Source organism: Triturus cristatus, chromosome 1_2 (genome assembly GCF_964204655.1).
Source record: "Triturus cristatus chromosome 1_2, aTriCri1.1, whole genome shotgun sequence".
NCBI lineage: Eukaryota > Metazoa > Chordata > Amphibia > Caudata > Salamandridae > Triturus > Triturus cristatus.
Window position 1 is genome coordinate 562,039,415 of NC_140580.1, and position 21,161 is coordinate 562,060,575.

General features: G+C 42.8%; 1 protein-coding gene across 3 annotated transcripts in view; it reads left to right on the forward strand.

Moving 5' to 3' along the window:
• Positions 1-21,161, forward strand: part of POLL (DNA polymerase lambda) — a 235,845-nt gene that overhangs the window by 97,388 nt on the left and 117,296 nt on the right. For all 3 annotated transcript variants that reach the window (XM_085606462.1, XM_085606459.1, XM_085606461.1), the window contains exon 6: positions 876-1,049. In XM_085606462.1, coding sequence (XP_085462588.1) covers positions 876-1,049 — 174 coding nt within the window. The remainder of the gene's footprint in view (positions 1-875; positions 1,050-21,161) is intronic.

Below are 21,161 nucleotides of genomic sequence, written 5' to 3' on the forward strand. Positions count from 1 at the left end.
GCTCATTTTTGCTTTCAAAGCCTTTACTCACAAAGGCCCTCTTTATCTGAGGTCAAGATTAAAGCCCTATTCCCAAGTCAGATCCTTAAAATCGAATAAGTTGAAACTGCTTCGAGTTCCACACATTTACAAAGCAAGAAGAGGGGGGAGATCTTTCTCTTATCTTGCTCCCAGACTTTGGAATGCACTGCATCTTAGTTTAGGTTGCAGCCCTTTTGAACCTTGCTTCCAACAGAATCTTAGGACTTTGCTTTTTGACTCCTGTCTGGTAGGCTGATTGGTCTGGATCTCTTTTTGGACTTTTTCTGCCTTGAACTTTCCGTTAGCGCCGGGACGCCTCTCTGGAGGCAGCTGCATTTACACTTTAGAAATGCTGTGAATTGAATTGAACTTGAATCAGTCTCTTCGAATACAATACTATGAATACATATCATTGATATGTTATTGAGATGCAGCTACATGTACCAGACAGCTATATAAAAGATGGAGATACCCTCACTACACAAAAGGGTCCGCATAATTTGGAATCCTCCTATTAACATGAATGTGCTTGGCATGTATGAGGGGGTTGCAATGGGGCACAAAAGCTGACAACTGAAATGTAGCATTGTAATATCAGTGAAAATGTAAACTAGGATCTGACCAGTTATGTTGGACATGTTTGAGCTTAGTAGGTAAGGCATACTATTGATGGGCAGGGAACATACTTAAAATATGTTGGAGTGATATGATAAGATAATGCTTATGGAACTCAACTGCAACATGAGCTCTTGTTTGTTTTTCTTGTTATAAAATCAATAAAAACAACTAACAGAAATGTTATGGAGATGCAGTATATGAGATTCTGACTGCTCTTTTTATGATTCTATGTTTAGGAGGCCTCTAAAATCCCAGGCATTGGGAAAAAGATGGCAGAGAAGATTGAAGAGATCCTGGAAAGTGGCCATTTACGTAAAATAGATCACATCAATGAGAGTGTTGGAGTTATGGAGATTTTTTCAAATATTTGGGGAGCTGGTGTAAAGACAGCGCAGATGTGGTACCAGCAGGTATATTGTTGCTGTTTTATAACCAAATAATTTAAACGCTCTTCATGTAGCTTCCTGTTCTGAACTTTTTCTTCATCTATCTTGTATTCAAGATTTTGTGTATGACGATCTTTACAAGCAAGGTGTGTCTAGCATTTCATTGCATTAGTTGATTGAAATAGCTGCTTTGTTTTGTTGCATTGTTGTTATTTGAAGTATTGTATATCGTGATATAGTTTGTAGATGGGTTTGCAGGTTAGGGTCTCAGACCTACCAACTTGTGAATTTTTTTCATTGTGTGAGGAGGAGGTATGGCCACGAAGGGGGCGGGGCTTAGTGCTGAGCACAGCCCAAGACAGTTCTAAATCGGCAGCCCCCTCCCATGACATACCTCCGACTACGCTCAACCCCCCAAAACCAAATTCATCGCTTTTGAGGCTGCCATCCTGGGGATGTTTCATACCTCGTAATGGACATCGGCTGCGATAAACCTCAAGATAATTAGCTGTAAACCTGCTCTCTGCAGGGGTTTCCAGCGAATTGTGTGCCCACCGTGTGATATCGGCTCCTCACCGGGTGACTGTGTGAAAGGAGCCGATATTGTGCGACGCGCGGTGGCTCCGTGTGAGTTGGCAGGCTTGGGTCTTATGGTAGATTTTTAATGATTCTAAAAGATACAGCGCTGCACCCTAAGTGTTCTGTAAGTTAGTATTTTCAAGTTGGGTATGTTTTTACATACATGCTGTTGTGAAATCAACCTCATTGACAAATCACTCAGCTTTAAGAAGACTGAGAATAGTTCTCCTTATTCAGGAAACATCTTACAATGATTTATTTTTCAGTATTGCGCTGCTCAGCTATGTATTTACACACTCATTCTTTCATACCTTTATAGAGATGCCAGACTAATGTTTTACATGGAATGTAGCAGAATATCTGTTACATTTTCTATTTGTATTGCGTTTTTTAGTTCTGCGGCATTTGTGATTTATGACCTAAATCCATGACTACTGTCTTGGGCCCAGCAACCGAGTTTGCAGATCACTAAGACAATAGGGTCAGCTCTATGGTATATCTTTATTTAAATGTTTGCTGTTGTAGTCACCACGAATGAAAAGCAGGGCAAAATGTCTGCTGGTATCTTTTTACACTGGATATGAAGTGCTAATGAACTGCCCTTCTCAGAGAGCATTTTGTAAGGGTCCCACTGCCACAAGGTACTTGGCTCATGTCAGAAGGTAGGACATTATGTATCACCCTGTAACAGCTAAGCGTGTTGCTTTGAGCAGGTTCTCTAACCTTTTTATTTATGCATCTTTTGTATTGTTATAGTTTAAAAAGGCAAGAGCAATTGTGTTCTCATATATTCTCATATTATTACAATGTACAACGGGTCAGTAAGCATGGATTCGCTACCACAGATGTATGAGGACCAAATCATGCAGGAGATGTTTCAAAGATTTAACCGAACCAGCGTTCATTAGATTTGTTTCCAAGCTTTATAATTTTGACAATATTAATGTAGATTTTCTCTGAGATGTAAAGGCTGGCTTGTTCATTTGATACTAGGGGCACTTGTATGCTTAAAAGCTGCTTACTCTTGTTAGTATTTTATTTTCTAATTCACAGCACACTTTTCCAATGGTGATGGCACTCTGTTTTCTTTTAATTAATTGGTTTTCGTGGCTGGAGTTTGTCTTCCCTCCACCCTGATCCCTGTACATTCACATAAATTTCAAATGCTTTATAAATTGCTCATTGCTAATGTATTGGTCCGAGAGGCGACTGTTTTTGTGGGACACTGAGCTGAATTCTTTGTACCTATCCATATCTCTTTTCAATTACTGTCACTGTTGCAATGCCTTTGAATGGTATTGAGTAATTTAGTGTTTGACCAAAGTGTCTTAGAATTAAACACTATATTCGTCAGATGTAGTTTTGAACTCAAGTGTTCTTGTTTTAAGATAAGATTTGGCTAGAAACAGCCTAGCGTTCAAACTCTGGAACACAATGCATTTTTGTCAAGCAAACGAGCGTGAAAAGTGAAAAACTAGATGTGCTGACGAAAGGCTTATTATGAGAAACGCAAAATGTTAAAATCCAACCTAAAAAACTGTTGCAGTGGCAAAAGAATGGAATTATGTAGTGATATGTATAATCTGTCATCTGATTGGCCACAACAAGAAATATGTAAGCAATTCTTCTGTTTGTAAAAAAAAATATGTAAGATTATTCATATTTATGACAGCCTATGGTTTTTTCTAGTATTTGTTCTGGATTTTTAAATAAGAATTCCGGAAGTCTACTGAAAATGTATCTTTCACATATTTATTGCTAGTTTTCCAGAATTAGATAGAGATAGACAGAGTATCTTTAATCAAGTCACACAACACAAGTCCTGCTCTATACGCAGAGGTGACCTGTCCCTGGAAATTGCATATTGCCAAAAAATGGCATGTGTTTGCTGAGAATTACTTTTAATTTTAATCCATCAAAATTTGGCCAAAGTTTGAGAATAGTGAAGCTCAAATTACACATTGTTTTCTCATTATATTAAACCTACTGGATCCTGGTCTTTAAATGCCTGGCACAAATACAGACTAGAATCCTAAGAGGCTCAATTAACACATTACATACACCATAAACTCGAACAGATATAAAAAATATATCACATAAAACACAACAAACTGTACCAAAAGTAATGATGTTAACAAATGTTACCACCACATAAACTCAAATATGTACACGTGTTTTTTTTTTTATAAGAAAGTAGTATAAAATCCGATGAAATGGTGCTTGATAAGTTACACAAAGAACAATATAAAGACAATTGACAGTGTAAACAAAAAACTGTGGCTGAGGAAGAAATTAATATACACAAAAGCTGTTCAGACAAAACAAAAAACTGAAATATTAAAACATTGCGTCCTCTTCAATCAAGGCCACTTGTAAGCCTCTACGGTGTTTTGACCACATTCAATTTAAATGGTCATTATCAGGACAAACAATATTTAATAACAGAGCATCCGAAAAATGAATTGTTTCCTTAGTAAATGAGAGTCTGGGTGAGTAAATTAAATTCACTCCAGGGAAAATTGGATCCACGAGAAAGGAGTCAAAGAAACAAAGGAGTGTGTATATATCAATGTAGACTCAAGACAGTAGTTCAAAGTCCCATCAGTCTCATCAAAGCCCAAAATGGCTCATTCAGTCAATTAGGAAAAACTTTAACTACGAGTAAGTCTTCCAGACAGGCGCAGTGCAGCCTGTGACATCATCTTGGGAGTAATGCGGAAACAGGTACACATACAGGAAATCCAGGACAGCAAAGCCTGTGACTGGAGGGGCCGATAGAGGACAACCATAATGCTCTAAAGCTCTGATCAGAAACTGGGAGATTCTGCTACTATTTTTTCTTTTGAAAGAGTGACCAAGGGATATTGCAGGTGTTTTTGTGTTCCATAGGAAAAATCAACGTGCAGAATTACCTTTTCTGAAAACCCTCCAGAATTTGGCATATTAAGGACTGCGTTTGAAACCTGCATGGCAGCACTGCCATTATAATGTGGTTTATCTGGCCAGTCAAGGAAGGTTTAAATTAGTGATACTTCCATAATCACTTTAACTGATCAACAGAATTCCAGTGCTGTATGTCTCTTGCATCGAGAGAGCTAGACAACGAAATCCTTGAATGTAATAAGTAAGGAGCTGTATTGAACAGGATAATAGTTTACACTGATTACTTTTGTTATTTTGATTCCTAAACTGTGCTCAAATTTTCCAAATTGCCTTGTTATTGAGGTAATCACACTAATGAAGAATCTAGAGTAGAAGATAACACACTGGGACCATCTGGATATAATGCTAAACTGAACATCCAGGCTTATGACTTAGATTGATCAGTCTATACACGTCTACAGATTAACTCAGCTATTGGTTTTTGATGTTTTGTGATGGGGGCTTAGTGGACACCTAGCTGATGATAAACATCTAAAATAAATTGCACTACAAGCAAATTAGGACCCAGAGTTATGAAAAATAACGTTGTGTGAAAGGGAGAGCACAGAACAGCACCATATCTTATAAGATATAGCACTGTTTTTCTCTATTCCTGCACTGGTGCACTTTAGGCTGCCATTCGCCAACACACACACCCTTGTGCAATGGTTCACAGCTGTGTGCATTATGTAAGAAATAGTTTTCACACTTTCTATGTGTGCTGTACAATGCAGCATGCATGCAGAGAAGGAAAAACAAGACGAAAGGAAAACATTTCTACTCATTCTGTCTGCCTCAAGGAGGCATACGATTTTGTTGGTTGTCCCTCTCTGCGAATGTTTCTAGGTATGGATTTGTGTCAAAACACATGGGTGGTTGCATTGGAATGCCGACGTACTATCCGTCAAATGCCCCCTTGAAGCAAAGTAACACAAAGCAGCTTATAGCACAACTTTCCGTTACCTCTAGAAAACAAACCCATGCAAATCTTGATTTGCGTTGGTAAGTAAATCCCAGCTTAACACTTTGCATCAGCTTTGTATTACAAAATAAAACAAACCCGGCACAAAGCATAGGTAATTCTGGTCCGTGGTGTCCTGATGGCAAAAAGACAATCTAGGGGGGTAAAAGCAGGTAATTACAGTCCAAATAGGATATGTGACTCCTGCCAGAGGTGATTCGTAGTTTCAAAGGCAGGTTGTTCCATAATGAAACCAACAGAGAAGTAATGATCAGCCGGCAGAATTTCTTACACCAGGAATTATCATAAGACTAATAACCCTTCATCATTAGCAGAGCACAGTAACATAAGGAACACTTGTGTTAAAGGAAGAAGGGGTCATACTCAGCAGTGGCTCCCCCTAGTGTGTGTTGGAGCGTCGCCCCTGCCTCTTTATTTGGGGTTAAAAAATACAAGAGACATACCCACACATGCTTACAATATCACTCACTCGTGCCCTCAGTCACTATGAGTCGCAGTTTGGAAATGTACCTTTTTAGGGGTGCACTGGTGCAGGGTCACCCTTTTGTCCACGGGTTCAAACACCAACAAAATAGAGATCAACACTGGGGTTGGGAATAAATAACAAGTTTATTAATCACTCATGAGCGGGACCACATCCACACAGCACTCTCAAGTGCTGCCTGAAGTAGTACACTGAAGTCACAGAACACAGGGCTTTTATATAGGTTTTCTGCAGTGCAAGCATGTGAACAGAAATACGGAGAACAAGTTTTAGAAATAGTTTTCAGCAAACAAGGGCAGATGAATAACCACTTGGTCAACAAAATGGGAGGGCGAGCAGAAGTGCTTATGGCAGCAGTAAATGATTGACAATTAAAATCTGAGACCAGGTGCTCTGGCAGCTACAAACCCTCAGTACGTACAGTGCTTTTAGCTGAGTCAGGAAGTCAACTAAAAGAGATAGCACAGGCAGAGTGAAAAGGTGAAAGAATTACGAAGGAAACTTAAATGGACACCACAGCCAAAATAGCTGTCGCTTATGCCAAGTAAAATATTACACGTTTTCCACAGACGGCCCTTTTGGCATAAGCTAAGACATTTTCTTATGCTTAAAAAGGGGTACGATAAATATCATGTATATCAATTAGCATCATATCGCTGACTTCTCGGTCTATTGCTAAACGGGCATTTACATTTTGGACATTTGTTTTAGATGGTAGACAAGTAGTACAAGTGGAAATACAGAGGGAACAAAGCATTGGCCCGCATTGGATACATAAACAACAAGAGAAGAGAATTGCAATAATTATCAATAATGCCGGGAATATTTTTAAGCCCCATACAGAAAATACGCTCCAGAACCATCCAGCCCAAGTCCACGTTCCTGAATCTTGATGTATCTCAGTGGCTATTTTATGCATTTTGGAAATGGCATCATAAACAGAAGGGGCGTGGTCAGGGATAAAGACACAACTACTACAGATAATGCGACATGCTCCACCACGATCAGCTAGAACTACGTCTAGCACCATTCGGTTTTGCAGAGTCACAATTCTCGTAACTTGGAGTTCTTCTGTAATATTTCCAAGCGCCATTGCTGTCTGATTAGTCACAGCCTCTACTACACGGGTTAAGCGCCTGATTTTCCTGCTATTCAAAGCCGCACCAACAAAGAAAAAGAGTCCCAAATTAAAGTCAACATATTGCTGTAATGCAGTGTCAGTTTGATCCACTTCATCACTATTTATAGTTCTTTTGAATCGGTTCAAGGAAATGTAATTAAACAGTTTTTGATCTTTATGATAAAATGCAGGTGCTAAGAACACAGGAGGAAGCAAGAAGGACACGTAGCATGTTCCAGACCATCCAGTTGGTAGATGATAGTAGCCTTTACTCCCACAAATGAAATAAGTGTTGTGCGAGGATATAAAACTGCTATTGTTAATTCCAGTAATGTTCAATACTGTGGTACAGTCACTTTTTCCCACTGGGATACTATCAAAACTGCTCACACAAAGATTTGCTCGGGCTCTAGTAACAGCGATGACAAAAGTCCCGTTACCCTTGGCCGTTCGAGTGTTGGGGACAACATAACGTGTGGAGGAATTTCCTCTGTGATACTCATCCATTTCCCATACAGTTCCTTTGGCTTGTGGGTCCCCTTCCTCATCGGGGTAACAAACTTTATTAAGCTTTGCATTAAGTCCTCCTACATCAGATAAAGTGATATTAGCAATTTCAGAGGCCCACAACAGTGCGAACGAGGCTCTACAGGAGCCATTATGCGAGAATGGCAAGGGAGTGAAAGGTGTTCCTCCCTTCTTCTGATGTGCTGGCATCATTCCGCATACCCAGCAGTTGGTAGTGTTCGTAGCATTATGAGTATGATGCAACATTTGTATGAAAGTGTTATTGAGGTACGGCATTCGGTGCTTTCTTTCATGATAGGGAAGAGTAAAATAATAATGTTCGGTGGGGACAGGAGTAGTAGTAGTCAGTACGTTTCGAGCCGGAGCTACTTCCTCTACAACCCACACTATTACAGCAATGATGACAACAGTCAAAGTTAGTCCAATAGCGAGCATCATGTTTTTACTACAGACTTTTTCAGCATTCGATTTCTTCTCCTCCGGCATGTTCATTTCGTCGGTAAACAATAAAACAGATGGTGCACTAAGATCCTGGGCAGGCGTTGGTTTCTTCACTAACGTTGAGACGAGTAGTCACTAATAGGCTACCCCCCTTTGTAGTCACTCTTTAACTACCCAGGACAGTGGCTCAAACAGTCTCTTTCTGCGATGAAATGTCTTTCTTCCTGGATCGAAGCATATATCTAGATGTACCAGGGATCGTGTGGTCCGGGCAGACTTCCTCAGGTCTTTCAGGTGACACAGCTCGTCCTCTTTCGGTGACCAAAATGTCGCGATGACCTGTCAGCACAGCAGGGCTCACGAAGGAAGAGCTTCCCGCACCTGCTGATAAATAGAAGACAAGCTGTCAGTTAACTGGGACAAATAGTCACTCATCAACATGTCTGGGATACCTAATACTGGTGCAGAACAAAGGGCTTGGCGTAACTGTTGGAAATGTGCTCTGGCACTCAGCAGTCCATGGGAGGGGCATCGGAGTGTCTTTAGTCAAAAGGGCCAACAAAGGTTTAATAGTGAGTGAAAAAAACTGCCTACAAAAAGAAGTGAGGCCAATCAGTGCACGAACATCCTTCTGAGTGCGGGGTACAGGAGTATCTAAAATGGTCTGAATGCGATCTGGTATAAGTGCACGGCCCTCCTTAGACAGGAGGTGACCTAAATAGGTAACCCGCTGTCTACAAAATTGCATATCTTTCGCGAGACTTTGTGATTGTGAGAGGCAAGAAATTATAACAATAACAGTGTTCCTTCTTCACACTGCTCAGGGGTATCTGCAGCTAATAAGATGTCATCGACGTATTGGATAAGGGCCACCCCTTTGTGTACAGGAAAAGAATCAAGCTGCCTTTTCAATGCCTGCCTGTAAATGCTGTGACTCTCTGTATAGCCCTGTGGAGCTCTACAGAACCAATATGATCTATTTTTCAGGGTGAACCCGAACAAATAATGTCTGTCAGGGTGAATGGGTATCGAGAAGAAAGCATTCTTCAAATCGATCACCGAAAATGTAGTGGCAGTAGGAGGGACCATAGTGAGAAGTGTAGTGATGTCAGAAACCACCGGATATTGGGGCACTACAATTTTATTAACCTCTCCAAATCAATAATGAATCTGTATATTTTAGTATCAGTTTCCTTTTTCAAAATAGGAAGGATAGGGCTATTGCAAGTGTTATAGGGGACCTCTTCCACAACCCCCACTTTAATCAAATCTTGAACAATATGTGCTAATGCTTCTTCACCTTCTCAGGATATTTTGTATTGGGGCAGTCGAGGCAATGAGACACCCTCCTTTACTTGAATATGTACAGGTGGAATAACCATCTGACCCACATCAGTATCTGATTTAGCCCACAAAGTACTGGGTAAGGATGCCAGACAAGACAAGATCTCACAACCATTAGATAATTGTCATTCAAAATAACACGCACACCTTCCGGAGAACAACGTATTGTGGCACGAAAATATTTAAGCATATCGATACCCACAATATTGTCAGGTGTGGTAGGGGAAAGCAAAAATGGACATGCTGCAGTGAATTTATCAAGCCTGAATTCAAGTGGCGACGTTATCATTGTGCCAGACAGGGGAGCCCTAGGAACCAGTTTTTTAGACAGAGCACTACGAGTAGCCCCTGTATCAACCAGAAACGATCAGTCGATCCCAAGACGTTTGCGTCAATATAAGGACCCATTTGATCTACTGGCACCTCAACCGGTTCCTTACCCCATCCTAGGCATCCCTATGCATAATCGGAATCCGCAAGGGCATCAGCAGAATAATCAGACATTTGATATTGATTTCGTCTATCAAAAGTATTAGAGTAATTTGGTCCTTGTTCAACTGCCTCAGACCTGGGACGAGCTCCCATACCACCCCTGTTTCCTGAATTCCCTGGGCATCCTCTCATACTTCCCCTTCCCCGCTGATACCGCTGACCTCGCAAAAGGGGGCACTCAGAACGCCAATGCCCAGTCTCTTTACAATAAGCACACTGATCAGGGAACAAATTTGCTCGAGGGAGAGGGGATACTCCAGGTGTATTCATTGCACGTCCACCTCCCCTAAATGGTGGACCATATATTTGAGCCAACATAACTTTTGTCTTTAACTCCTTAACCTTCGTATCCTCCCTGCCGTTTGCTTCCTGTTCCTGCCGCTCATAATATTGGGCCATAGTCAAAACAAAACTGGGAAGACGTGGTCCAAGAACTCTCGCTGGCCTTTAAGCGACCAGCTATTTCTGGTAACATATTAGCGACAAATTTGTCAACAAACGCTTACCCGTATCATCGGCCAATGACTGACCACTAAAATCATGGAATGTCTCTTCAAATCTTGAAAAGAAATCAGAAACTAAATCTGTTTACAGGACGCTAACGTAGTCCAGTCTATTTTCTTAGGGGATATGAGAGTTTTTAACTTAGTCACAATAGCTTTAGGAAGATCTAATATCTCCTTCTGAGGTTTCTGCGCAGGCTCCCTTTCTGCATCTATTTGTTCTAAATGTTCCCAGGTATCATCATATGCTACATTATCATCTATTTTACGTATTGTTCATCACATATCAGGGGGAAAAATAAGTCCAAATAACATATCAATATCTGGCAAGGTCATAGTGCAGGAACTAATGGCTCCTTCCACCTCCTTATAGAAGGCGGCAGGATTTTTCCGGGGGTCGGGCAAAGCAGCTTTAAGAGCCATCACATCTATTGTACTCCAAGGAGTGTAAAGCCTATTATACATAAAATATCCCTTTGGCTCTAATTCCTGAGAAATTTGTCTATAATCAAATATTACCTCCCAAACGATTTTTTCTACAAAATAAAACTGCTCTGCACTGTTCCACTGTTGAACCATAGTTACAATGAGCCATGCCGCGTGAGGCCGGCGAGCCACCTCCCTAGCAGCAATTTTTAATTTATATTTTTCTGCTTTAGTCAAAGTAGAGCGAGTCTGTCGCCCATCTTGTTCATCCTGTTCTTTGTCATCTGAAGAGAAATGCTCATTGTCAGAAGCCTCATCAGGGGCACTTGGAATGGGAAATTTATACGGGGGGTGGGGGGCGTTCTAATAGGATGCAGTCATCCTGACGTTTATAAGTATGGGATAAATAGGGCGCCTAATAGGATACTGGCCATTTACCTCTAATGGACGGTCCCTATCTTTTTTTTTCTATTTTTTCCGTCTTTTCTTTATTTTTTAATTCTAGCGCTTTTTGATATATCGTTTTTCGTTGTTCTTTTTCTGCTATAGCTTCTGCTCTCTTCGCTCTCTCTCGTACTTCTTTCTCCCACATACGCACACAATCAAATATATCCTGTCTACTTTTTCTTTTAAATAAACTCTGCTCTACATATTGAACCTTTTTTATTTTTATTTTTTAAATCAAATGACCCATTCACTGGCCATTGTAGATCAGAATCTTTTTTGTGTGTATTTGTTCCACAGTGGACCGTACATTATGGAAGAAATACCATAATTGACATACATGTCTCTTATTAGGTGTCCCCTCTGGGGGAGTCGGCTGACTTTTTTTTTCAAGCTTACTTTTTGGTACCACCAGAGCAGCAACACCACCTACGGAGTGTGCTGAGAGCAGGCATGTTTTGCAAATATTACTAAAATATTACTACTCCAAAAGGAGAAAAATCTCCACATTACCTGCCTTCAAGCTTTGCAAAGATTGAATAAAAAATTCAAACAAAAACTCCAGGCTTAACAAATCAAGAGTGCCGCTTTAGCAACCTTACCAAACAGAAGACTTCAACTCCCACCTGCTGATCTCTGGTCCACCTAATGGTCACTGCAAAATTGCGCCAAAGAAAACCCCAGTTGAGACCGGCCATCACATGGAGGGTCAAATCGGTAAAACCGGAAAGTTCACGTCGGCCTGCAAAGACAAAGGTCTCCTCGTGCAGTGCGCTTCCTCAGTAAGATTTCAAGACCACTCCTTTGGAGGGCCGCGTCTCCAATGGGGCCCCACGAGTCGGGCGCCAACTGTGGAAATGTACCTTTTTCGGGGTACACTGGTGCAGGGTCACCCTTTTGTCCACGAGTTCAAAGACTAACAAAATAGAGATCAGCACTGGAGTTGGGAATAAATAACAAGTTTATTAATCACTCATGAGTGGGACCACATCCACACAGCACTCTCAAGTGCTGCCTGAGGTAGTACACTGAAGTCACAGAACACAGGGCTTTTATATAGGTTTTCTGCAGTGTAAGTATGTGAACAGAAATAGGGAGAACGAGTTTTAGAAATAGTTTTCAGCAAACAAGGGCAGATGAATAACCACTTGGTAAGCAAAATGGGAGGGGAAGCAGGAGTGCTTATGGCAGCAGTAAATGATTGACAGTTAACATCTGAGACCAGGTGCTCTGGCATCTACAAACACTCAGCACGTACATTGCTTTTAGCTGAGTCAGGAAGTCAACTAAAATAGATAGCACGGGCAGAGTGAAAAGACGAAAAAATTACGAAGGAAACTTAAATGGACACCACAGTCAAAATGGCTGTCGCTTATGCCAAGTAATATCTTACACGTTTTCCACAGCAGAACGTCACTCACACATGCACACACAGCACTCACCATTTATCACAGGCACTAAAACTAATTTGTAGATGGCATACATGCGCACTTTACACAGCCTACCTTCCACTACCATCAATCATATTGACGGGCTGATGATCTCACAGCCCTTGGGCCTGTGAGGTCATCAGCCTGGGAAAGCACTAGCCACCTAGGCTGAGCTCCACCATTTAATGACGTTTTAATAACATTTGCCTCTGGGTGCTCCAGGCTAAAGCCCTGCAGTTCCAGGAGTGTTATTGTAGTGTAAGAATCTTCCCCCGGAATGATGCGAGGCACACGGAGTAAGTGCGAGATACTGTCTTTATTTTCGGAGAGGGTGAACGGGGACCACCACTGCTGCCTGTGCCCCTTTACTATGATTCTGCCCACCAAGCCCACCGGGCATTGCGGACGTCACGTGGTGATCGCACAACTAGAATGCGACACCACACATCTTGCCCCTTAACATCACTTAAAAGGATTTAACTGAACAATGCATATGCACGTTACATGAGCGAATGATTGTCAACACAAAGAGTACAAATTGCATATGCAAGATGGCGCCTTAACGGAGGAGCCATGAAATAGCAATACTGTAAATACCGCTTGTCATGGGGCATAAAGATGGGCTAGTCCGATGGAGGAGAAGTAGAGAGAAAGAGAGAGAGAGAGAGATAGATGAGAAAATCACAATTGCAGAGATTGCCAGGTGGTAAAGGGAGATTGTGGAGGAGGGGAGTGGTTACATGTCAAACTCGCTGTATCTCTTGGATAACACCACTGCCCTGCCCTTGCGTGTGCGCGTGAGGGGAACCCGTCACTCATGTGCTTCCCCTGTGTGGGAACTGGCCTCCGTGATGCTCCCCCCTGGGCATCTGTCGTGTGAGGTGGGAGTCCCTTGCGTGGTGTCTGTGTTGTGAGTGGCGTTGGTTTCTTGGGGTGGAGTGTGCTGTGTGGATTCAGAGTTATTCTCCACTACTGTGGTACCGGCATCACCCCCTGTCCCCTGCATCGTGCTGTTCCTCTGTGTACCTGTGGCTAAACCCCCCACTTTGTTGGCAGGCTCCCACCCATTATATCCAGTACTTGTAGGAGAATTGTCCTTGTTCCATCCGATGAGTCTGTTGCACTTGGCCATTCTACTTTGCGACCACACCTTACCGTCGATGAGTAAGGCGGAGCGTGAGTAAAGTTCTCGGACTTGTAGAGGCTTGCTGAACTTGCTGTCCCCTTTCTTGCTGAAGTTGCCAAGTTTTACCCTGACCCAGTCCCCTGTTGCTAAGGAGACTTCTTGCACTCTGTGCCTCCTATCCTAGTTGTCTTTGTAAATTTTCTGTGCCTTCTCCAAGTTGCTTCTGACTACTGCAGGTGACCATTTGCTTTGTAGTTTCAGGTTCATCCACACATGGTTGTCTCTTGTGAACGGTTCCCTTCCTCGTAGGATTTTGAACGGGCTGTATCCAGTTAGGGCGGGCGTTATACGGTATGCCCATACCGTATTTCTTATTTCTGTTTCCCAGCTCTTACCTGCACTGATGGCTGCTTGAACGGGACCCATGATCACCCAGTTAATCTGTTCAGCTAGGCCATTACCTGCGGGGTGATACACTGGAGTGTGTTTAGCCGTGACTCCGTTCCTCCTGATGAAGGCGGTCCACTTCTCTGACGTAAATTGGGGACCTTTGTCACATGTAATGATTTTCGAAATACCTTTCCTCAAGAATGCATTGGTGAGAAAGGAGATGACAGCATCCGTGTCCACCTTCTCGCACACTTCTAACTCCGGCCACTTGGAGTATCTGTCGACTAGCACAATTACATATTTGGGTATCCCCAAGTGTCTAGGATGGGGCCCAAAATGTCAATCAACACTTCTTCCCAGGGGTTGGTGGGAGTGGTGAACTCTCCCAAAGGAGGTCGTAGCATGGTCAACGACTTGTCTGCGTTGGCACAATGCTCGCACGCTCTTACGTACTTCTCCACATGGTTGTCAATGGCCGGCCACCAGTACGACTGTTTTATTCTCCTCTTCGACTTCACGATTCCCAGGTGTCCTTCGTGCATGATGCTGAGGATGCGATCCATTAACTCTCTTGGGGGAATCACTTTGTCTCCTCTTAGCAAGAATATGGTGTTGTCACTGCTGGACAATTCGTCATGCACCTCCCAAAATTTCCTGAGGTCGTCTCGTACATGCCTCTTCTCAGCCTTTGCTGTGTGACCAACCTTATTACTTGAGAAAGTTGAGGATCCTTGTCGTAGGCTGTCTCCCAATCCTGCACGCTGATCACGTTCTCTTGGTCCTTCGTGAATGCGACATGGTACTCGTCCCATTCAGTGTGTGTTGGTGCCTCTTCCATGGCAGCAGAACGGCTGAGGTAATCCGCCACCTTGTTCTTCTTCCCAGGTAGGTACTCGACGTCGTAGACAAAGTCCAATAGTCTGAAAGTCATTTTGGCAATGCGAGGAGTAGCATTGGCATGCCCGCTGGACGTGAGGACTTAATCAACGGTTTATGGTCCGTTCTGAGGGTAAACCGGGAGCCCCAGAGGCACTGGCGAAATTTCTCCATGGCCCAGATGGACGCCAGCATTTCCTTCTCGATGACACTGAACTTCTCCTCGTTGGGGGCGAGAGAACGGGAGGCGAAACGGATTGTGGTTTCTGTTCCATCTGTGGACAGTGGGGACAGGACAGCCCCTAATCCCTTCTCACTGGCGTCCGTTGTCAGTATGCTGGGAGCAGAGCTGTCGAAGCCATGCAAGAGAATGACATCACAAATGTCCTGTTTGATGTTCTCAAACTCCTCGTTTGACTCCAGTGTCCAACTGAAGTTGTTCTGCTCCTTCAAAATTTGGCGCAAATGGTGTGTTTTAGTAGCGAAGTTCCTGACAAATTTGCTGTAGAATCCTGCTAATCCCAGAAATGAGCGGATGTCGTCCTTGCTACGTGGCTTGGGTGCAGACTTGATGGCCTCTACGTTGGCTTTCTTCGGAGAAATCCCTCTGTCACTGATCTCGTGTCCTAAATATGTTACAGTGCGTAGTCTGAATCGGCATTTCTCCAATTCTGCCGTAAGACCATTTGCGGACAGTGTCCTCAACACTGCTCTCAGTTTGTCATCGTGTTCCGCTTTGTTTTTCCCCATGACTGTGGTAAATAAAATATCACGCTGTCATAATTTTTCAGATATCAATAAGATCATGCATAAAGCAAGAGGCTGAGTCTGTGGTATCAGATACATAAAGGGCTTTATTCCAATAACTCGAGTCAAAGGGAGAATATCTCCATCACCAAAAAGGATCTGGACGGGGCTGAAAAGTATTCTCAATATTCTCAAAACATTATTCACAGAGTACAGTATATATACATTTCTCAATTGTACGTAAGCAAGAGAGCAAGAGAGAATGAGATAAGAGCATGTGGGCGTGTAAGTAGGCGTGAAGGTGGGCGTCCATGTGGGCGTCCACTTGATGATAATGGGTAAATTGTCATGTGTGGGTGGATACCTGGAGATGATTTCGCAATGTCAGCAGAAATACTTGGCAGAGATGCGTGCGCAGCAGCATGACGTGTGATAGACGTGCAACTAGAGGGAGAAAGGGACTTGACATTTAGCTCTACATGTGGAGACAAAAGTCTGGGGTTATGTCAACCTAATCCCAAATCATATCTAATATCCTATGTTTAAAGAACTGTGTTATCCACAAGGGAAGGGCTCTCGGACAGAATCTATTCTATACTGACTGTGTGTGCGTGTACAAGCGTCTAAGTGTCTATATGAGATGCAAGGGGCAGAAACTTTCCATGGTAACAGGGCTATGAATTACTTGCATGAAGACAGAGAAGCCGGGCCTTTTGCTTGGTAGCTGGAAGAATGTTTACTTAAACTACTAGACAGGAATGCATCGGCTGAGGAGCAAAATAGATAATTCGAAGGTGAAATACAGCTTCTTGGCAGGCAGGCGAAAACTGGCCGAGGCAGGCACCGTTAGCTGCACAGGGAGTAGGACAAAGTTCATGGATACAGATGCGAGCTCAAACTGATGCTGTCAGAGGCAGAGAGCAGGGAAAGGCTTTGAGGACAGAATCGGGCCTACTCGCCTGAACTGTAAAAATGGAGTAACTGAGCCATATAAAGTCGGTGGCTTTTCATATTTAGGAAGCGAATATCCAGCCCATTCATGGCGGATCTGACAGAGGACATGTTGACGGTGGACGCACATGTGTTTGCGTCATCAAAACTGGAACTGGAGGGAACATACATGTACTTGTGACATGCACATAGAACCGTTGGGGTCCAAGATAGGGGACATAACTGGTCAGGAGAATCCACATTTCCACATTCCCTCCTTGTCCCCTACTTGCCCTTCAAGAGATATCAATCTTCATCAATCCATTGATCTGTTCATATAGCATCATTTGTTCTTCTTTCTTCTTCCGTGATCTTGAATGAAATCTTGGTGGTGGAATACACGATGTGGCACACAGACCACAGATCGCTGGTCCACATTGTAGACATAGACAGCAACTGAATAGTATGAGAAGGCCAATACCTAGGAAGGATAGGACCCTCCATCCAAAGGTAGATAATACACTCCAAAACCAACTGGACCAAGTCCAAGTGCCTGGGTTCTGGTGTATCTGGTTTACAATCTTATGAAGGCGAGTTATGGCTTTATATACAGATGGCGAATTTTCTGGTATGAAAAATGCAATAGCTTGATCCGATGACCCTACAAGCTCCGCCCCTATCGGCCAGGATAACGTCAAGGACAAGACTATTTTGAAGCACAACAATCCGCATAGCAGACTGCTCTTCTGTTAAATTGCCTAAGGCGGGAATAGTTTTGTTCACTACTGCTTCAAGGGTTCTGGTTAATCTACGTATCAGCTTACTATTGGTAACTGTACCTATATAGGGAAAGAAACCTTTATTGAAATCTGTGTATTTTTCCCATGCTGTTTCAGTGTAATTGACAATTGGGAGATCTCTCTGCTGTCTATTGTGTACTAAATGAGTATTTCTATGAGAATCAGGAGGAGTTTAGGAAAACAGATGGTAGGAGGAATGCTATGTAACAGGTACCATCCCAATCTAGAGGTAGGCGTATATATGCGGTCTGGCCACATATAAAGTAGGAATGACGAGAAGCTCTAAATGTAGACTTGCCTTGATCACTGAATTTTATTACAGTGGTGCATTTACTATGGCCCATGTGTATGGAGCCATTCTTTCTTATACATAATTCCTCTTTTACTGGGAATACGGACATGGCGGGCAAGATTGGTGTAGTTTCAGATTCAACGTTCAGGATCATGAGGTTAAGTGTAAAATTACCTAATCCATATACTTCATTTCTTAGATCAGTTCCTGTTCTTTTGGGAAGTCCCTCCTTGTTAGGGTAGCAGACTTTAAGCAAAACTAAGTTTAGGTTTCCCCATACCCAGTTGTCTTGATAAACGGCGGAATTCGAATCTAGGGAATTAATCAAACTAAACCATGCTCCACAGGAGCCATTGTGTGTGAACGGATAGAGAATAAAGGGGCAAAACTCCCTTATAGTTCTGATAGGGGGGGAGTCGGCCACAGACCCAGCAGTCTGTAGCATTGCTAGTCTGATGTGAATGGTGCAGCATCTGAATAAAGGTATTGTTGCGTAAGGCAAGTCGATATGATAGCTCATAGGATGGCAGATCACTAAATGTGTGCTTTATGGTGTGCTTTATGGTATCATTAGTGGAGGAGTGTAAAAGTGAGGCAATAGGAGGAAAAATAGCATGTAGTATTAAGCTGATACATATTATCGTGATGCTCTTAAGATATTGAAAAATTACAGTCACTATACATCTATTTGCTTCTTATCTAGCTCTCTTATTTTTGCTTTGTTATTGTCCAAGATCTTATGCGAGCCAGAATACATGTTCAACCGCTTCACCACCTAGTGGACTTAATTGATCAAACGGGTTCTGACTTTTTGAATCAAGGTTTAGCTTTGTGGAAACTTCTGGGCATTCTCCTCTAGAAAATGTTGTTCAAAATCCAAGTTCAAAGTTTTTTTTTTTCCTTTGTAAAAGAGTGGTGAAGGTGCACTTTGACTTTAACGGCCGTCCCCGTGGTCCAGAGCACTGACTTTGGCGCCTGTCATCCAGGAGCGATGGAGTATTCTTTGACCTGGGTGTTGTCAGGGAAGGCGGCAGCAACCTGCGAACAACAAGAGAGTAGTGCAGACATCAAGGAAGCCAGGTAATCTGTCAGCATGTTACTGTCAACATAAGTAATCTTTTAGGCATTGTAGTGCCCACATATTTTGGTGGTCTACCAAAGACCACTTCATAGGGAGATAAGCCTGTTCTAGAATGAGCTACAATTCGCATGTAAAAGAGGGCAACCGGCAGGGCTACCATCCAGTCTATACCTTTGTCTGCGCAAATTTTTAATGTCTGATTATGTCTTTCTACAAGGCCTGCTGCTTCAGGATGTCGCACACAATGGAATTTCCAGGTATACCCTAACAGAAGGGACACCTGCTTCATTAGTACCAGGACATATTTGTAACCTCTACATCTGTTTATTTGGATATAATCCATTTGGAGCACTTCAAAAGGGTGGTCAGGTGGATGGAATCCACCTTGTTCCATCGGAATGCCTTTACCTGCATTGAATTGGCAACAGATCATACATGTTCTGACCTTTTGTTTCGCTGCTGCACGCAGGTGCTTGTTGAACCATATATTCTGTAAGCTATCTATCATTGCTTTCTCTCCTAAGTGTGCAGGACTATGTGCGGTATTTATAATCACTTGTACCATGGTATCAGGAAGAAACCATGTGGATTTGCCCTTTGTCATCCAACCTTGATCAGTCAGTACCCCTCCTTGTTCCGATCATTTCTTTAATTCGTCTACAGTAGCATGTGTCTGAATGTCTTGTACATCCCTGGAAGGATCCCTAACTGTCATGGCTTTGGACAGTGATAGTATCTGTGATTTTGTCATGTCTAGTGGGGTCTGAGCTGTCTGTTTAGCAGTTCGGTCTGCCAGATCATTGCCTTGGGAAATGGTATCTGTGGCTCTAGTATGTGCTTTACATTTTAGGATAGCTATGGCTGTTGGTAAATGTATTGCTTCCAGTAGGGCTTGAATAAGGGGGCCATGCTGTATCTTGGCCCCATGAGAGGTCAAGAAACCTCTTTCTCTCCACAAAATCGGTGTAAATGTTTACTCTCAGGTACTTAGCTCTTATGCACGCTTGTGTCAGGGCGATGAGCTCTGCTGCTTGTGCTGACAATATGTCTATTCTTTTAGTCTCTATTATTACAGTATCAGCAGTCACTGCATATGCTGCCACTAATTCTCCCGCCCCTGTCCTCATGCATGAGCCGTCAACATATAGTGTTAGCTCGGGGTCTGGGAGTGCAACATCTGTCAAGTCTTGTCTTGGTTTAGTCACGGTATGTATTACTTCAACACAGTTGTGTGGTGAAACGCTTTCTGTACTGGAGGGCAAAAGGGTAGCAGGATTCAGTATGTTGCATCGTCTGATCTCTATATGTGGTTGAAATAACGTTGGCTCATAGCCTGTCAGTCTAGCTACAGTCAGGTGTCGTGTTTGTGTCCGGTTCAAGAGAACCTCTACTGCGTGCGGTACTTGTACTGTCAGAGGGTGGCCCAGCACTATCAAGTCACTTTGTCTTATGGCTAAGGCCGTTGCTGCAACTGATTTTAGGCACGCAGGCAAAGCCTGTGCTACTGGGTCTAATGTACTAGAAAGATAAGCACAGGGCTCGTGTTTTCCTGCATGATCTTGTGTTAGGACAGATAGTGCTGTTCCATCCCGCTCTGTCACAAAAACATAAACGATTTGTTGTAATCAGGGTTTGCTAAAACTGGTGCTTGGCATAAAACTCTCTTTAATTCTTCAAATGCCACAGTGTGTTCTTGAGGACTTTAGTAGAAGCTGTATTAGGGGCTTGGACTAATTCCCCTGAAAGATCATAATAAAACATGAGAAAAAGGAGAAAAAACCATACCTATTTCCTTGGCTTAATTTCTAAGGGGGCTAATTTCTAAGGGGCTTAATTTCTTAAGGGGCTAGCGGGAAGCGAACCTCCTCAGGGACCAGCAGAAAACCAATATTCTCCTCCTTCCCCCCCTTTTTGACAGGAGGAAATCTGAAACAGATTTCACTGCTGTCAAACACTATCAAACCCTGTGTCTCGTCAACACTATTAATCCCTGTGTGTAGCTACTGGGCGTAAGCAAAATTATAGGAGATACACAGCGTATGTGAAACGGCGAGAAATCCTTCAAATTAATGTACAAACCTCATTGTGTTAGCTCATAAGCTGGCCAAATGACATCTCATATGCAAATGTCCCTAGTACATGAACCTACACCAACCTGAAGTCAATATTAATGCTAGGAGGCCCTAATAGGAATGCTAA